The 18,732-nt window shown below is 40.7% G+C and overlaps 1 protein-coding gene across 5 annotated transcripts in view; it reads left to right on the top strand.

Annotated features, from left to right (window-relative positions):
• SSBP2 (single stranded DNA binding protein 2) overlaps window positions 1-18,732 on the top strand; it is a 225,800-nt gene that overhangs the window by 43,404 nt on the left and 163,664 nt on the right. For 3 of the 5 annotated variants that reach the window (XM_079793539.1, XM_079793537.1, XM_079793540.1), the window contains exon 2: window positions 14,612-14,686. The exons of the other annotated variants lie outside the window; for them this stretch is intronic. In XM_079793539.1, coding sequence (XP_079649665.1) covers window positions 14,612-14,686 — 75 coding nt within the window. The remainder of the gene's footprint in view (window positions 1-14,611; window positions 14,687-18,732) is intronic. 5 annotated transcript variants of the gene reach the window in all.

Below are 18,732 nucleotides of genomic sequence, written 5' to 3' on the forward strand. Positions count from 1 at the left end.
CTCACCTGAGGATATGTTTCTAGTGATTTTTAGAGAGAGAGGAAGTGGGGGGAAGAGAGAGAGAGAGAGAGAGAGAGAGAGAGAGAGAGAGAGAGAGAGAGATTGAGATTGAGAGAGAAACACTGATGAGCCCCAATTGGGAATCTAACCCATCACCTTTCAGTGTATGGGAAGGCACTCCAACCAGCTGAACCACGCTGGCCAGGGCTCTCACTGAATTTCACACTTCCAGAAAATGGGAACTAAGACTTCTGCTGCTTTGCAGCTTCCAGATCCTAATAGTGTTAACTTAGTTATCCATTGAGAGATCATCTGCTTTGTGTTTTAGCCTTTGCAAATACAGCTTCAAGTTTTCATAGATGTAAATAAACAAGGGGGGGGGGGGTGATAAAGATGTTTTAAGTCATTTTACTGTTTGATGCTTACTTTTACACTCCTGTGTAGTTTGGCTCTTTGATCAAACTATTCATCATCAACCTTTAACTTAGATTTCAAATGGATCAGTTATCTCACATATTATTTTTCTTAAAAAAATAAAAGCAATTTACAATAAAAGTGTTTTTCTTGTGGATTTAATTGCCTTTAAATTGACTTTTAGCCCCTGCCTCTCCCAGCTATCCTCCACGTAGGGGTAAAGATTAACACAGTATACTGTTCCTTCAGTATTTAAAGGACCATGCCTGCATCACTGATATTCAGCTAACTCCTTAGGACTTGGAAAATCCTTTCCCATCAAAGACACCTTTAGTTGGGATACCCTGCCCATGCATACAAACTAGAGAAGAATGGGAATATTTTAGAAGGCTTTTCAGTAAGGATTGTCACACTAATTTTTTGGTTTTCTCTTATAAAATAAACTAGAGGCCCAGCGCATGAAATCGTGCGCAGGTAGGGTCCCTCGGCCTAGCCTACGATCAGGGCCATCTTCTACCCGCTCACCAGACCCCAGTCCCACCTCTTCGCTGCCCACCCTAATTCCCCGGGGTTCCCCATTTGCCATCCAGCAATGGGAGCTTGTGGGCCAGGGGGAGGGACCAAGAGGTCTGCCTTCCACCTGCTTGCCAGTCCCCAATCCTGCCCCCTCACCACCCACCCTGGTTTCCCATGGTTCCCCATTTGCCATCCAGTGATCGGAGCCTGAGGGATGGGGGGAGGGACCGAGAGGTGCTCAATGCACCTCATAGCGACTGGTCAAGTGGTTGTTCTGGTCGTTATGCTGTTATAGTCGCTGGGCTTTTATTATATAGGATATCCAGTTTGTTAGTGTAACCTATAACTCTTTTCCTCTGCATAAGAAGATGATAATACAAATTTAAAGAAACGAATAACCCCAATATTTGTTTAAGCCTGTGGTAAAGAAATCTGAAAGATGAAGTTTTCTATTTCTAACATGAAGCAATGATCAAAAGAGTTAAGGAAAATTGAACAACTTTCCAATGAATGCATTGAAATATTGCTATATATGTTGTCTAAAGCATTGTCAATTCCAGAAAATTAAACATTTTCTGTGAAAATATTGGTACAAATGTAGGTATCTGCTGTATTGTACTTTGTGTACTCTGCCATAGCTTACGTGAATCTGTGTGTGATCACTCCCTGTGCCCTTTGCTGTACAGGGAGCTCCTTGAAGTCAGGGCCCATGTGTTTGAGCTCTGCATCTGTAAGATTTAACACAGCTTCTGGAATATAGTAGATTCTAAACAAACGTTAGATGAATTATTATATGATCTATGAATGGTTTTGAGTGTTTTTCTTTCTTTGTATTTTAGGGGGGAATTTCAGTTTTAAAACTTAACAAATACGGGGTTCAGTTTTTGATTAAACATCTGAAATCATTAGCCTCTCATTTCTGAGGAAAATATGTGGTGATCACCTATACCTTTTTTGTACTTCTTGCTGTTTTTTAAACCTAAAATCTTCTGTTACTTTGTATATTTCCAAGAACTTGCCCAAACATTATTAAGTCCTATTCTTACAATAACCTGAAAGAGGTATAGGCAGAGATTTAAGCCAAAAGTTATTAATTTAAAACTTAGGATCTAGGACTTTTGAATTTTGCTATTTTGCATTTTATTTTATAAACACTTTTAAAAATTTATTAGTTATTGTATTACCTTGCTAGGAATTCTGTAACAAAGTATCACAAAATAGGTGCCTTCACAGAAGTTTATCATCACATAGTTCTGAAGGCAAGGCTAGAAGTCTGAAATCATAGGGACGACAGGATTGGTTCCTTCTGAGGGCCTGAAAGAAGGATGTGTCCAGGCCTCTCTTTGTCTTCTCCCGGTGCCTCTTCACATCATCTTCCCTCTATACTTGTTTTTCTGTCTGTCCACATTTCTTATAAGGACACCAGTCGTATTGGATTAGGGGCCCGCCCTACTCCACTATGACCTCATCTTAATGAATTACATCTGCAATAACCTTGTTTGCAAATAAGGTCACATTTCTGAGATATTAGAGACTAGGACTCTAACATCTTTTTTGGGAGGGAGCAAGGGACTATTTAACCCATAACACCTTTAATAAGTATGACTGGAACCCTGGCGGGTTAGGTAGCTCCGTTGGTTAGAGCATCATCCTGATATACCAGGGCTGCAGGTTTGATCCTGGTCAGGGCACATACAGGAATCAACCATTGAATGCATAAATAAGTGGAACAATAAATTGATGTTTCTCTCTCTCTCTAAAAATCAATGAAAAAATTAAATCCTGGTCTTGGGGGCGAGGGGCTAAGTTGCACCAAGGCTGTAGCTGGGCTACCTGATCTTGCTGGAAGTGTTTCTAAAGGAAGTGCTACTTCTTCTTCTTTTTTTTTTTTTTTTAATATATTCTTACTAGAGGCCCAGTGCATGATTGAATCATGCACGGGTAGGGTCCCCTACACGCTTTCGCTTTCGATCACGGGGGAGCTGGGTGCCTGGCCGCTGGTGCCTGAGTGGACAGGCACCCAGCTCCCATGCTTTTGCTTTCGATCGCGGGGGAGCTGGGTGCCTGTCCACTGGTGCACCAGGCCTTTCAGAAGCCTCTGGCGCAGCGAAGGCTTCTGAAAGGCTTGGTGCCTGAGTGGACAGGGACCCAGCTCCCCCACTTTTGATGGTCCGCGGTGGGACGTGAGCTCGCTGCCCCAGAGGCCCCTTCTGTGCCGCAGCACAGCCATGGTGCAGACGCTGAGCTCCAGCCGCCGCTGGCGACGCGAGCTCAGCGTCCTGCCGGCCCAATCGGCCACCCCGAGTCCCGCCCCCCCCCCGCGCCTCCTGGCCAATCGCGGGCATAGTGAAGGTACGGTCAATTTGCATATTTGTCTATTATTAGGTAGGATTGGTTTCAGAGAGGAATGGGGAGGGAAAGAGAGATAGAAACATTAGTAATGAGAATCATTGATTGGCTTCCTACTGCATGCCCCACACTGAGGATTGAGCCCAAAACCCAGACAGGTGCCTTGACAGGGAATCAAACCATGACCTTCTGGTTCATAGGCCGACACGCAACCACTGAGCCATACTGGCTGGGCATTTTTTGTTTTTTAAAGAAAGCTTTTATGCATTATCATGTGCCAGTTGTGAATAGCTGCCGCTTGTGTGCAGAGGACCTGGGTCTGGGACCGAGGAGCTCCCAAAGCAGCTGGAAATGACTGATCCAGAGGAAGGCAGCCACTCGCCACCCTGAGAAAACCACCCATTCTGTTCCTGTCACAAGTGACCCTCTGCTCTCTGACTCCCCCGCAGCAGACCCGGTCAGTGCAGGGCCTGGGCTGGAGGGGGTGGCCAGGATGCTCTGGAACCTTCTTTCTAATAAAAGCCTGACGGGAAAACAAATAATAATAAAAATAAAAAATAATAAATAATTAAAAAGATAAAGTCTGACTGGAGATGTGGAAAAGATGACTTTTATTTCCATCAACTTAACGGAAACTCCTCATTGGATCCTCACTGCTCTGTTACCTCAGATGAAATTAATTTAATGATAGTGGAAGGCATTTTTGACAGAACTATACGTGTGCTAGTTTTTAGAGCAACAGAGTTGTCTAATGATTAGTTTGTGGAAATGCCCATATTTTTTATTTCCCTGGAATTTTCTTACGTTACAATGCACAGTTAACTGAGAACTAAGCACTTCTCTTGGGGCTCATCTCTTGAAGTAAATCTGCATGTCACCTCATGCTCCAGCTGTTCTGTGCGTCTAAGTGGCCCCACTCCCCTTGAGGACTTAGGCAGATGATAGGCGAGTCTCTGAAGGAAAGTCTAGGTTAATCAGACTATCAAGTAGCTGGTTTTAAAAAATATTATTCCATAAACCAATGGGGAGAAGACATCTTGGACAGGAAGATTCAGAAGGAGACAAGGAACTATTTGCTGTTATTTAGATAAAATCCTAAATTACTAGAACTTGAGTAACAGACCTATTTAGTTTAATTGAATCCCCGCTCCCCCATCCAAACCTCCAACCCCTGTATCATGGTTTAAAAGGAAGAAGTTTACACAAAATAAAGGCTGTTCTAGGTCAGTAGACATTTGACCCAATCACATACATATTATATGTATTATAACATGTATAGTCACCATCATCATCATTCTCAGGATGGTCCAATGATTAATATTGAAGAAAATGGTAATTCTGAGGCAATGCAAAGCTCTTGTTATACACAAATGTTAGCTTTTCATTTTTATTAAAACCGGAAAGTGAACAAGTGTATTTTAGCATAATATCTTTCTTTTAACATGGGCTAAAGCAAAGAACACTAGATTAGATTTACACTCTTGGGTTTTGCTGTGATTCAGTTCCCAACTAATCGAATAACCTTGGGCAAGTTATTTCACCTTTCCAGGCTTCCTTTTTATCTGTAAAATGAGAGATGTGCAGATCCAGCTGTGAAACTTTATTACTCTATGACATAATTTATTTGCTTACTCCGTTGAAGGTGTAGTGCAGGATTCAAAGAAGGAAAAGAAATGTTTCTTGTCTTCAAAGGTTACAGTATATACAGAGATGAGAAGCTGTAAATATGTGAAAAGTTAAGTAGTAGTATAAAGTAATAGTACAGTATGTAACATAATACATGCTGTGATACAGGCTGAAACGTAAATACTGTGCATTCTGAGGTGGGTGACAAAGATATCTATCTGTTTGGTAGAATCATCTATATATATAAAAGTCTAACATGCTAAGTGTCCGACTGTCCTACCATCCACTATGACATGCACTGACCACCAGGCGGCAGATGCTCAACACAGGAGCTGCCGTGATGCACAAAGAGAAACGGCACCGTGGACCTGGCGCCTACAAAGCAACGACCATTTCTTGGGCTGGGCAGGGGCTCCCCCCAAGTGGGACACAGGCCCCGCCACCACCCCTGAGCGACAGCCCACCAAATCGCAGCTGATGCTGCAGAGACCCCCATGGCACAAAATGCGGCCCACAGCCCAGCCCAGCCCAGAAACAGTCGCTGTGGGCGCCAGGTAATAAAGTCACATAGCAACTCCCGGCTTCCTCTTCCTAGCTATGACTAGCCTCCTTGGAGTTTCTTCAGCCCAGGAACACGACTTGCTTTATAGCCAGGTGGAAACATTTCACACTGTAACCAAATATCTGTGAAGCGTTTTCCCGTGCCTCATCTCTTTTGATCCTCACAGAAGTCCTGGAGTAGGTTGATAGGAGACATGGTAGAATCCTATTTTCTTTTCATTAGCCGGAAAACGGAGATTTAGAAAGTTTAGAAACTTGACCCGACTGAAAAGAAGTAAGAAATGGTGGACCTTGAAAATGACTTCAGGTTTTCTCACTGCACAGAATATAGTCAAACACTGCTGCAGTTAAATATTTTACCCTTTGTTCTCCCTGCGTGATCTATAATAATAATAATCTGCTTTGTGTTGATATTTACTGCTGTGTTGCTGACAATTACCTGAAAGAGAACTTGGGGTGCTTCACTGAGCTGGAAAAAGATTAGCTAAATTAGAAAGCAAGTCTAATTAAGCAAGTTTATTCTATATCTATAAAAGGCTAAGTTGATTCATGTATGCGAGAAAGCTCTTGCTGGCGCCAATCGCACCCATGTGTTTCAATCTGTCATTGTCGATCGTGAATTTGGTTGACACTTCTATTATAAAGAAAGGGCGAATAGCAATATTAAAATATTTCTTCTAATTAATTTCCTTTCAATGTGCATGAATTCATGCACCAGGCCACTAGTCTGAAAATAACTGCATAGAATGGGGCTTGAACTAATTCCAGGAAGCTGTGTTGATCAGGCATAGTTGAATGGAAAAGAACAGGGGAGTATCCCAAGCAAAAGTGTAGAGACTGGAGCCATAAGTAATTGTTCAAAACGAGTAAGTCCAGACTCATTATAGGTGTGTTTGGTTTCCAAAACATCCAAATTAGAATGTTTGACCACTTTTAAATTTTATGTGGTATGAGTATTTATGGTCAAATAATTTTGAGGTTTTTCCTATAGTTTTACAGAAGAAAAGCCAGGAATAAGATGAGGGAGCTAAAAGAAGGACTTGACTTAACAAAAATTCTGACATAAGAAGCAAACGTTTTAAGTAATTGGTTTTACACAATTGCTGATTAATAGTTAAATCTAATTAGGATAAATTTAATTGTCTTAGTGTGTTTATGTTTTTTACATTCTAAAGTATATGGTTATTTTAAGTATATTTAAACTTTTTAGACTTATGAAGATCAGCTGATTATTTTTTATTTTAATTGCTTCTGCAAAATTGTGTAGAACAAATATAATTTAAAATATATCTATGGCATTTTGTGAAGAAAATATTTCCGTGGTTGTACCACTTACAATTTCCTAAGGAGAGTCAGTTCTATTATGCTTTCTGTTAATAGATTCTTTAATAATTCTAACATATTAAGTGGCTTTTTAAAAATCTAATATTTTATAGGGAGATTAATAAGAGAATGATATAATGTGTGTTAAATATTTCCAGGTTTCTTTATCTCTCGCATATATAGGCACTGTATACATGTATATGACCTTTGTTGAATGGCTAGTGGGATGGGTGTGTAAATGAATGAGTGAATAAATTCATATATTCAGATTTGTTTTATATACATATTTATATTTGTGTCCTAATTTATACAAATATACATATTTTATAAAATAAAATTATAAAATAGCATATTGTTTTGAGTAGTTTGGATAAGAGTTTTCCAAGGAGTGTGCTGTGAAAAATGTTTCATTAAAAAAGTCTTTGTAGTCACATATATTTGAAAATGTGACATATTATGTTTATGTCAACAAATTTTTAATATAAACTAGTACATTAAGGGTTCTGAGTGGTCCAGCAGTAAATAAACTAGTTCAAATTTGGTTCAGAATTTCCAAAATGGAAAAGATAGCAAACATCTAAAACATTTTAAGTCCTAAATTGTGTGTGTGTTTGTGTGTATGAAGCATTTGTGGGTGCATGTGTGTGTCTGTATATATATGCAACATTTGGAAAACTGTGGGTTTGTATGTAATATAAGTGTTAGAACCAAACAGATGGTGGTGTGGCAGGGAAGTAGGAGGAGCTGGCGATGATCCTATATAATAAAAGGCTAATATGCAAATAGACCGAATGGTTGAACAACCAAACAACCGGTCACTATGACGTGTGCTGACCATTAAGGGGCATGCACGGAACATGGCGGGCATTGGCCACGGCGGGATGGTGGAGCAGGTGAGCAGGGGCACCAGACCAAGGCAGGGCACTGATTGCTGTCATCCGGGTGAGCCTCTGGTGGTTACTGAAAATTCTTTGCTCCCGCATGCCGCAGTCCCACCCGGCGCTCGCATCTGCTGCCAGTGCTGGCACCACTTGCACCCTCTGCTGGCACCGGAGCTGCCGCTTACACCTGTTGCCAATGCCCGGCACCGACCCCGATCGCTCAGCACCATCAGCGGGTGTGAGCAGCAGCTGCCGGCCCCAATTGCCCCTCAGGGCTTCTCCACTCCACCCTGCTCCTGAGGGGCGATTGGGCCGGCAGCTGCCGCTCACACCCACTGCTGGTGCTGGTCCCAGTAGTTCCGCACTGTCAGCAGGTGCGAGCGGGGATGGCGCTGTCAGCGGATGGGGGTGGAGGCGGTGGGAGTGGGGCTGCCAGCAGACAGGGAGGGGACTGGGGTGCGGCGGGAGGGGCCAGGCAGGGGCATGGAGGATGGGCCGAGACCTGTCCTTGTGCCCACTGCAGCCTCGTGGCCCACAGTTCCTTTCAAGGTGCACGAATTGGTGCACTGGGCCCCTAGTATTTCATGAGACTTGTAGGTAACTGGGAAAGCATACGTCAGATTATAGTTTTTATAGGAGTTGGTGAACTAGAGATGGTGAAAGCCTGCCATACCTTTTACTATCATGTTACCATGAATTGTATACCACTGTGGAAGGACTGAGAAAGGAGAACAGCAGGGCACCAGATGAGTAAGAAGGAGAATCCCCAGCCCTCCACTTCACTGCTTAGGAAGGACAAATCACAGTGCTGCCCTGTGACCATACCTCTTGGCTCAGATTGCCTGGCTTTTTGCTTGGCTTGGGTTTACTCACTGCCTCAGCTCAGTTTCGATTCACATATTGAACAGCAGGACAGCTCCATAGCCAGGCACTGTTGGCATTTATTCATTTTAGGTAGCAAATACTTTCAGCTCTACATCAGTATATTTATTGCACAGAAAAATATAATAAATAAGGAAACAACATGTAGAATTTGCCTACATTTTGGAAACAATGTAAACAAGGAAAATCTTGGCACCAAATTCATGATCTGTGGATAAACAACAACAGCAGCAAAACTAATTTAAGCCGAAAGATAATCTGAAGTGAGCTGATTTTTATTAGGCTGCTTTTTCTCTTTCAATAGAAGACATTAAGAAACATTAATAAATCTAGTGTTTTCTGTTACTAAGAAAATAAAGACAAAGACTTAGACTTAGTACTTACCAAGTGAAAGAGGAGTTAAATTTAAACAATTGAATTTAAAAAAATGATTTTGACTTCTTTTCCTGGAAATACATTTTGTGTTTTCCTCTGGGCCTCCTCAGATAGCCTGAAGTGCTTCTGCTGGCCCAGGGACTCACTTTATCAATGTCAAATGATTGTGTTCATCTGATGGGCATTGCAATTCTGGTTAGGATGCCTGCCTGAGCTTTGGGGATCCTCCTGGGTTGCTGGCACTACATATGTATTCTGTCATTATTGGTACATATGTTTTGGCTTAATATTTTTGAAATAACTTGTGTGTCCTCAAAGCTCCCTTTTAAATCTAATTTTTAAATGTCTATTCAATTATTTAAATAATTTTAAAAAGCTCTGTAAACAATGAAGGTTTTTATAATTTAATGGGCAAACCGATTTACTATTTAATCCTTAATTAAATATTGGACCACTTTAATAAAGTAGCCACCACACAAAGAATACTGAATAAGATATTTGGGGATATAAAAAGGGGGGGGGGTGACAAAAATCCCTAATTAAAATGACCAGCTTGTCTGTTGTAGTAAACAGCAAGACTATGTAAATAAGTGCTCTGATTCCCACTTATCAGAGCTTGGGTATAAGGTTTATCCATAGTGAGAGAAATCGAAGTTCTCTGACTGACAAATGCCATATTACTCAGCCATTAAAAAATGAATTCTTGTCATCTGCAATAACATGGGTGGGCCTGGAAGGTATGCTGAGTGAAATAAGTCAGACAGAGAAACAAAAATGCCATATGATTTAACTTATATGTGGAAATACTAAAAAAAAAGCAATGAGCAGATCAGAAACAAACTCATAGACACCGAGAACATTTTGCGAGTTGCTAGTTGGGAGGGGGGTTGAGGAGAGGGGTGAAAAAAGTGAAGGGATTAAGAAGTACAAATTGGTAGTTACAGAATAGTCATGGGGAAGTAAATTAGAGCATAGGGAATAAATATGGTCAATAATATTGTGATAACTATATATAGTGTCAGATGGGTACTGGCTTTATCGGGGTGATCGCTTTGTAAGATATATAAATGTCTAATCACTGGGTCGTACACCTGAAACTGATACAATATTGTACATCAACTATAATTGAAAAATAAACAATTTTTTAAAAGCTCAAAAGTTAGAGAATCTAGTTAGCTTTGCAAGTAATTCCAATAACCAGAAGAATGTTCCTTCATTGTCCCCCTGACTTCCATACTCTCTGTATGGAGTGTTTCCCTTTCCTCTCTGAACCCTTTGGCAGTGAGAGGTTTCTTCACCTGCTGTGGTAGAGGCAATGGCCAGAGGAGAAGGAGTGTCCTCCACGGCTATGACAGGAGGGCGTTATGGGCTTCTAGAAGTTAGGGAAATGGTTGAAGTATTACCTGGACACACATGTATGAAAGATCATTCTGGAGGTGGAAATCTTTGGCACCTAAAAAGGGAGGATGGAAGTTCAGGGGAGATGGAATAGTATTGGGATATGGTCAAGCTGGCATTAAAGAAGTGGAGTAGAGTAGGTTGGAGGTGGCAGAACAAGGAAGTTTAGGGAAATGTTTTACATAGCTGCCCAAAAAGGGAACTGGGATCTTGGCAGTCTGCCTAGTCAAGGGCTTGAATTTCTCAGATGCAGCAGATTTGCAGGATCAACATTTGCAAGTCAGGTTCTGCCTGTATAGGGTTTCCTTTTATTGACACTTCCTTTTGATTGTAATATCATTAGGAAATATTTAAGTGTCCATAGTATACATGGATCAGTTTTTAAAATGTTACTTTTGGCCCTGGCTAAGTTGGTTGGACACCAAAAGGTTGTGGGTTCAATTTCAGGCACATAGCTAGGTTGCTGGTTTGATTTTACAGGTATAAGAAGAGTTGGTTTTTCAATTTGTTCAGCTTTTTACTTGTTAGGACAGAATGAAGACATTTAAATCCTTCCTTGCCAGATTGGAAACCGGAAATGTGATGGTCAACGTTTTATGCCTTGAGAACACTTTAATTTTAGAAACAAATCCCCTGCTACAGTTAGAGAAAGTGGAGATTATTGAAATATTGGGGAAAACGAGAATAGACTTGAAAGGAAGGGAATTACTAGTATACTGAGTCTAAAGTACACTTGAGAGAAAGATGGATGATTATACTTTTTACCCTACATATTAATTGCTGAGTGAGCTTAAATACATTTAAACATTTTCCCTGGTCTTAATTTTACTTAGGTTTACTCAAGTAGACTTTCCTCCTTTTTTTTTTTTCTTTCCCTTTTCCTTTCTCCTTTCTTCTGTCCTTCTTTCTATTAACATCCACCAGGTCAGAGATGCAAAGATAATTAATATTTTTTCCAAGTCTCAAATTCTAAAAGAAAAACTAGATAAAATACTCTGTCGTAATCATTTATTTGCATAATTCCTATAACAGTGGTACAAATGGTGGTACAAAGAGAGGAGAAGGAAAATTGAGAGGAGAAGAGGGTTGTCAGAGAAGGTTTCACAATTAAGAAACATGGGTTAGACTCTTCAGGAAAGAGAAACCATTTTCCTGGTTTAACGGAAGGGGAGAATTCTATGCTGTGGAACTGTGTAAAGACTGCCAATCACAGAACTGTTTAATTTGGTTTCTACATGGGTATACTACGTGGGTTTAGATAGATGAGTTTGTAGAAAGAGGCAGTTGTCCAATCTGGGCAGGCCACATTTGCCACTTAGGGCAGGGGTCCTCAAACTTATTAAACAGGGGGCCAGTTCACTGTCCCTCAGGCCATTGGAGGGCCGGACTATAGTTTTAAAAAAAACTATGAACAAATTCCTATGCACACTGCACATTTCTTATTTTGAAGTAAAAAAACAAAATGGCAAAAACAGCCCTAACCGGTGTGGCTCAGTGGATAGAGCGTCGGCCTGCAGACTGAAGGGTTCCGGGTTCGATTCCGGCCTAGGGCACATGCCCGGGTTGTGGGCTCAATCCCCAGTAGGGGGCGTGCAGGCGGCAGCTTGTCCATGATTCTCTCTCATCATGGATGTTTCTCTCTCTCTCTCCCTCTCCCTTCCTCTCTCAAATCAATAAAGAAATATATATTTTTTAAAAATGCCAAAAACACCCGTATGTGGCCCGTGGGCCGTAGTTTGAGGACGCCTGACTTAGGGTATCTGGTCTTTATCTAATAGGTCTGACCCACCAGTGAGCCTAGAAACATCTTTAAAAGATTAATATTTTTTAATGATCTTTTGACTTCACTATGGAGAGAAGTGAGGTTAGGGTAAAGGGAGACCATTGTTAATACTATTGCAGCAATCTGGGGAAGTGATGGTGAGGACATGCCAGAGTACATAGAGATGAGCCATAGGCAATAAGATCTAGAATACTTAGTAACTGCAAACCAGGCAGATTAAGGAATTGAGGGTGGCGATCAGGTTTTTGGTTTGGACAGCTGAATGGATATGTGTTGTTAACTAAAAGGAGGAACGGAGAGGAATGTGGTATTTAAGTTGCCTGGAGGATATTCAGGTGATTATCCTCAGTAAACAGTTGAATATGTCAATCTGGCGCTTTTAGCAAATTCCGAGTTGGAGACTGAGGTTTGGTGGTGTAAATATGAACTGTTTTCTATTGACTGGCATAGTAGGTCTGAGGAAAACATGTAGAATGAGAAGAGGACCATGAAGTAATCTTAGGGAATGCCAACATTTTAGGGGTAGGTGGAAGAAAAAAGCTTCTTGGACAAACAAAGGAATGATTTAAGATATGGAGGAGGATGAGTAGAGAGTGATTTGATGTTTAAAGTCTGAGGGAGTTATTACCAGAATCAAATACACTAAAGAAGTGAACGGAGAGAAGTATCGCATAGCAACCACTTTTGACACTGCAGCAAGAGCAGTTTGGGAAGAGTTATGTGGAAGTCATATCTGAGAAGACTGGAGAGTAAGCCTGACTTATCAGCACCTACTAATTAGGAATTGATTAGGTTGCACATAACTGAAAACCATAAATAGTAACAAGATTAAAATTTATTTTCTCTTAAATGGAAGAAGTCTGAAGGTTAAGAATCCCAGGCTGAAATGGCAGTTCTATGCAGTTGTCAGGGATCTATATTCCACATTTTTTTTCTGGTGTTTTAGTGAGCTACATGTGGCCGCTCTAACAAAGTACCGTAGACTGAGTGGTTTATAGAGAACAGAAATTTATTTCTCACAGTTTTGGAGGCTGGAAGTCTGAGATCGGAGTGCCATGGACTGGTTCTGGTGAGGACCCTGTGTCATCTTGTAGAGCCTCTCCCCTATATCCTCACATGGAGGAAAGAGAGCTAGCTAGCTTTCTGGCCTTTTCTTGTCAAGGCACTCATCTCATTTATGAAGATGCCACCCTCATGACCTGCTAATCCCCCAGAGTCCCCACTTCCAATGACCATAACTTTGGAATTATAGTTTCAACATAGGAATTTGGGGGGGGGGGTGAGGGGAACACTGCGTCTGGCATTCCTAAAGTGATCTCATTATCATGGCTCAAGCTGGAGGCTGGAACTCCAGGCATCACACCCACCTTACTGACTGATAGTAGGATAAGGGAACGTGGAAGAATCTACCCCCTTTGTAAGACTTCCAACTTCAGTCTATATCTTATTGGCCAAAGTTCAGGCAAGGAAAAATACTCAGCTTCAAGAGAAATAGGAGAATGTTATCTGTTAGCTGGGGAATATATTAATATGTCCAGCAAAAAATTTGGCTTCTTACTACTCAGTTGAGAGACCTTGGAGGCAACTAACAGTCTCTGATACAGAAGAGGTTAACGTGTGTGTGTGTGTGTGTGTGTGTGTGTGTGTGTGTGTGTTTGGGGGAGGAGAATAGAAACTTACTAAAGCTTTTTAAATTTGGCTAGTCTGTTGTTTTGGAGCTTTCATGGTATTTCTCCTGGACATTACTGTGGATAATCAAAAGAGAACTGTTAAAAGATAGAGGAATAGCCCTAGCTGGTTTGGCTCAGTGGATAGAGCGTTGGCCTGTGGACTGAAAGGTCCCAGGTTCGATTCCAGTCAAGGGTACATGCCCGGGTTGTGGGCTCAACCCCCAGTAGGGGGTGTGCAGAAGGCAGCCGATCAATGGTTCTTTCTCATCATTAATGTTTCTATCTCTCTTTCCCTCTCCCTTCCTCTCTGAAATCAATAAAAATAAAAACATTAAAAAAAAAGATAGAGGAATAGATTGTGTACCTGACTGTTTTGATCTGCAAACCATTCTGCTTTCAAACACATTTAATTATGCAAATATTTAGGGAAATCAATTAAGGAAGGCAAACCTACTAACATATTTTACTTAAGTTCTGTAACTTATATTTTGATATGCCAAGAAAACACTGAAATAGCATAGTAATTTGATTTAGTACTGTGAACCTATTATAACACATTTCCTATTTAGCTAGCTTTGTAGCTGTCAATATTAGTGTAATTTATCCCCTTCAACTGTTTTTGAATATAAAAGTATGGTTTCTAATTATAGAGTAGTTTAGGTTAAAAGGACTAAACTAATATAGGGCATAGCAGTTCTCTGCTCTTTGAAAAGCTAACATCTGGGGGAATTTGGAAAGAGTAAATACATTGAGAAATTACATATTCTTAGATAGAGTTTTATAGTATTATACAGTGCCTTTTTCCATTTACTAATTGAAGCTCTACTTGTCAGATTTTGCCCATGGAACCAACTTCCTTGGAGTCAGTTGAATAATCTTGGATTGGTAGGACCCGTTTTTCCCCAAAGGTATAGTTTCTATCTAACATTTTTGGTTTGGAAATTTTGGAACATTGGTCCACACTGGTTGCTTTTGGCCATATTTTAGTAATAATAGGATTATTCCACCTTATACTTGGGAAAGTGATATAGTCTAAACTTCTATTCAGTGAATAAAGCCCCTGCAGTATTCCCAGCTTCAACCTCACATTTCCCAATTGGACACTCACATTTCCCAATCCCAAAATGTTTCATAACACTTTTAAATAGCTGAAATGGTTACAAAAAATATCTTTGGCTTATGGAGTTACAATTTACCTTCTTATCACTATAACTCATTGGTCTTAGTTCCACTCTTTTTTGTCCCTCTAGAAGCTGACAACCTATTATCTGAAGCTTTTCTTTCTGCAGGATATGCATCACTGATACTTTCAACAATTGCCCATGACTTATCTTTTTTCCCCTCTCATCCTTCTAGGATTATCACCTCTCCTTTTAAAGTTCTATACTGTATTAATTCATCTAAAAATAAAATTAGCTCTTTCGGCAGCACAGTCAAATACACTATTAATTTACATTAAATTTGCAGTCAACCAAAACCTGTCTTTTCAAAGGGGCTGTTATCTATAATAATAAAAGCATGATATGGTAATTAGACCAGATGTCCTTCCGGACAAAGCCAGGGCTGTGAGGGAAGCCCGGGTCCCAGGTGCTGGAGGGAAGCTGGTGCCGGCAGCTGGGAGAAGGAAGGCCTACTCTTGCACAAATTTCATGCATCGGGCCTCTAGTTAAATAATATTTGTCTATTCTGCACAAGGTTTTTGATTCAAGCACAGATTTCACATTTATTTTTATTAAGCTAATCTTACCAGATTTACTGCAGTATTTCTGAGTGCCTAATATTTTGGGATATGAATTTAGGAATCTAGAGAATATTAGTTATCTCCTTAGTTTTATTTTTGGATTTGATGATTATGCTGTAATTGCTTATCTAAAATCAAGGAGTTAGTTTGATTATTTACATCTGGACTTAAAGAAGTTAAGACCTTTTAGCTTACTTTCTTTTCATTGATTTAGGCAGCCATGGGTGCTAAATACTTCTTAATGCAATTGATTAGAAATTGGCTATCTGGAGATTAACTTAGTAGAGGTTCATGTTGTGTTTAATCCTTTTTTTCTCCCCTGACTTGTTTTTATCTTTTATCTGATTTGATTTGATTACATTTAAAAATTATTTTAGATATAAATACATTATTTTTATTTTAAACTAAAGAATCAGAATAACTTTAAATTTGAAAAATATTGATTCTACTTTATGATATTTAAAAATATTGTGGCTTTTTGCTTATGTTTTTGGGTACAAAATAAATTTCTGTATTTCCAAGTTTTTCATGGTAACCCAAATTATAATTAAGAAATACCATAGGGAATGCCATTTAATGAACATTTTTTTTAATTACAAATATACATAAGAAGGCTTATTTTAGCTTATGTTAATATAAGTCTAAAGGTTTAAAGGTGAACTATGTGAAGACATCCTATGTAATAATAGAGGAATATGCAAATTGTCCAGGACACCGTAATGTCATGACTGCTCAGCATGCAGCATGCATAGCAGGTGCGGGTGGGTGGGGCCTTGCAGCGTTGGGGATGGGGGCGGGGCCATGGCAGGGGTTAGGCAGGTGCAGGTCTCCCCCAGCTCTAGCCTGCCTTTTTGGGACAATCTATCGAGGAGCCCCGGATGGGTGGGTGGGGCCTACCTCTTTGGGGTGATGGATCGCGGGGCTCCCACACTGTGACAGGGCACAGGCCAGGCTGGGGGATCTACCCCCCTCCCGAGTACACGAATTTCTTGCACTGGGCCACTAGTTTTTAATAAAATAAAACTACTAGGAGGTCAATGCCTGGCTACTAAATAATACTACACTTTCAAATGTAAGAACATATTATAAGCTATAAGACACTATACATATAAGTTGCTATTATTACTATATTATCCTATATAATAAAAGGCTAATATGCAAATTGACCAAACAGCGGAACGACCAATCACTATGATGCGCACTGACCACCAGGGCTCAGACGTTCAACGCAGTAGCTGCACCCTGGTGGTCAGTGCGTTCCCACAAGGGGAGCGCTCTTAGCCAGAAGCCGGGCTCACGGCTGGCGAGCGCAGTGGCAGTGGCAGGAGCCTCTCCCACCTCCTCAGCAGCGCTAAGGACATCCGACTGCTGGGCCTAAGCCCTCAGTCAGACATCCCTCAAGGGCTCTCAGACTGCAAGAGAGTACAGGCCAGGCTAAGGGACACCTCTGAGTGCATGATTTTTATGCACCAGGCCTCTAGTATTTAAATAATAGAGTAAAATCTTTCTATTGCATATTGACAATGAATTTACTCATCAGTAAATGTGTATGTTCTGACTGTTCCACCAAATGTCCATTCCTCTGTCTTTCTCCCTTTCCTGGACCTCCCTATTCCCTGAAACACAATATTGAAATTAGGGCAGTTAATAACCTTACAGTGGTTTCTAAGTGTTCAAGTGAAAAGAAGACTTGCACGTCTCTCATTTTAAATTAATTCCTAGAAATGATTAAGTTTAGTGAAGAAGGCATGTTGAAAGGCCAAGACAGACTGAAAGCTAGGCCTCTTGTTTCAACCAGCCAGTAGTGAATGCAAAAGAAAAGTCCTTGAAGGAAATTAAAAGTGCTACTCCAATGAACACATGAAAGGTAAAAAGTGAAACAGCCTCATTGCTGACATGGAGAAACTTGTAGTGGTCTGGATAGAAGATCACCAGCCACAACATTCCCTTAAACCAAAGCATAATCCAGAGCAAGGCCCCACCTCTCTTCCATTCTGTGAAGGCTGAGAGAGGTGAGGATGCTGCAGAGGGAAAGTTTGAAGTTAGCAGAGGTTGGTTCATGAGGGAAAGAAGCTGTCTCTATAACATAGAGAAAGAATCAGTCTCCATATCATTAAAGTGCAAGGTGGAACAGCAAGTGCTGATGTAAAAGCTGCAGCAAGTTATCCAGAAGATCTAGCTAAGATAATTACTGAAGGTGGTTACTATACAACAGATTTTCAATGTGGATGAAACAGCCTTATCTATAGTAATAAAAGCGTAATATGCTAATTAGACCGGACGCCCTTCCAGACGAAGCCTGGGCTGGAAGGAAGCAACCCAGGTCTCGGGTGCCTGCTGGCAGCCGGGGGAGGGAAGCCTGGGTCCCGGGTGCCGGAGGGAAGCCGGTGCCAGCAGCCAGGGGAAAGGAAGGCTTACTCTTGCATGAATTTTCATGCACCGGGCCTCTAGTATTGAAATAAGAGGCCATCTAGGATTCTCAAAGCTAGAAAGGAGGTCAATGCCTGGCTTCAAAGCTTCAAAAAATAGACTGAGTCTCCTGTTAGGGTGTAATGCAGCTGGTGGGTTTAAATCGAAGCCAATGCTCATTTCCATTCTTAAAATCCTAGGGCTCTTAAGAATTATGCTAAGTCTACTCTACCTGTGTGCTCTGTAAATGGAAAAACAAAGGTTGGATGTCAGCACATCTGTTTACAGCCCACTATTGAGACCTACTGCTCAGACAAAAAGATTCCTTTAAAAATATTATTGCTCATTGACAATGCACCTGGTCACCCAAAAGCTCTGATGGAAATATACAATGAAATTAATATTGTTTTCATGCCAGCTAATGCAATATCCATTCTTCAGCCCATGGATCAAGAAGTAGTTTTGACTTGCAAGTCTTATTATTTAAGAAATACATGCTATAAAGCCTTATAGCACCTATAGATCGTGATTCCTGTGATGGATCTGGGCAAGTAAATTGAAAAACTTTTGGAAAGGACTCACCATTCTAGATGCCACTAAGAACACTCATGATTCATGAGAACAGGCCAAAATGTCAACATTAACAGGAGTTTGAAAGAAGTGGATTCCAATCCTCACCAATGACTTTGAAGGGTTCAAGATTTCAGTGAAGGAAAAATTAGAACTGGAGCCTGAAGATGTGACTGAATTGCTGCGTCTCATGATAAAACTTTAATGGATGAGGAGTTGCTTCTTATGGATGAG

The sequence above is a fragment of the Cnephaeus nilssonii genome (assembly GCF_951640355.1).
Source record: "Cnephaeus nilssonii genome assembly, chromosome: 2".
NCBI classification, from domain to species: domain Eukaryota; kingdom Metazoa; phylum Chordata; class Mammalia; order Chiroptera; family Vespertilionidae; genus Cnephaeus; species Cnephaeus nilssonii.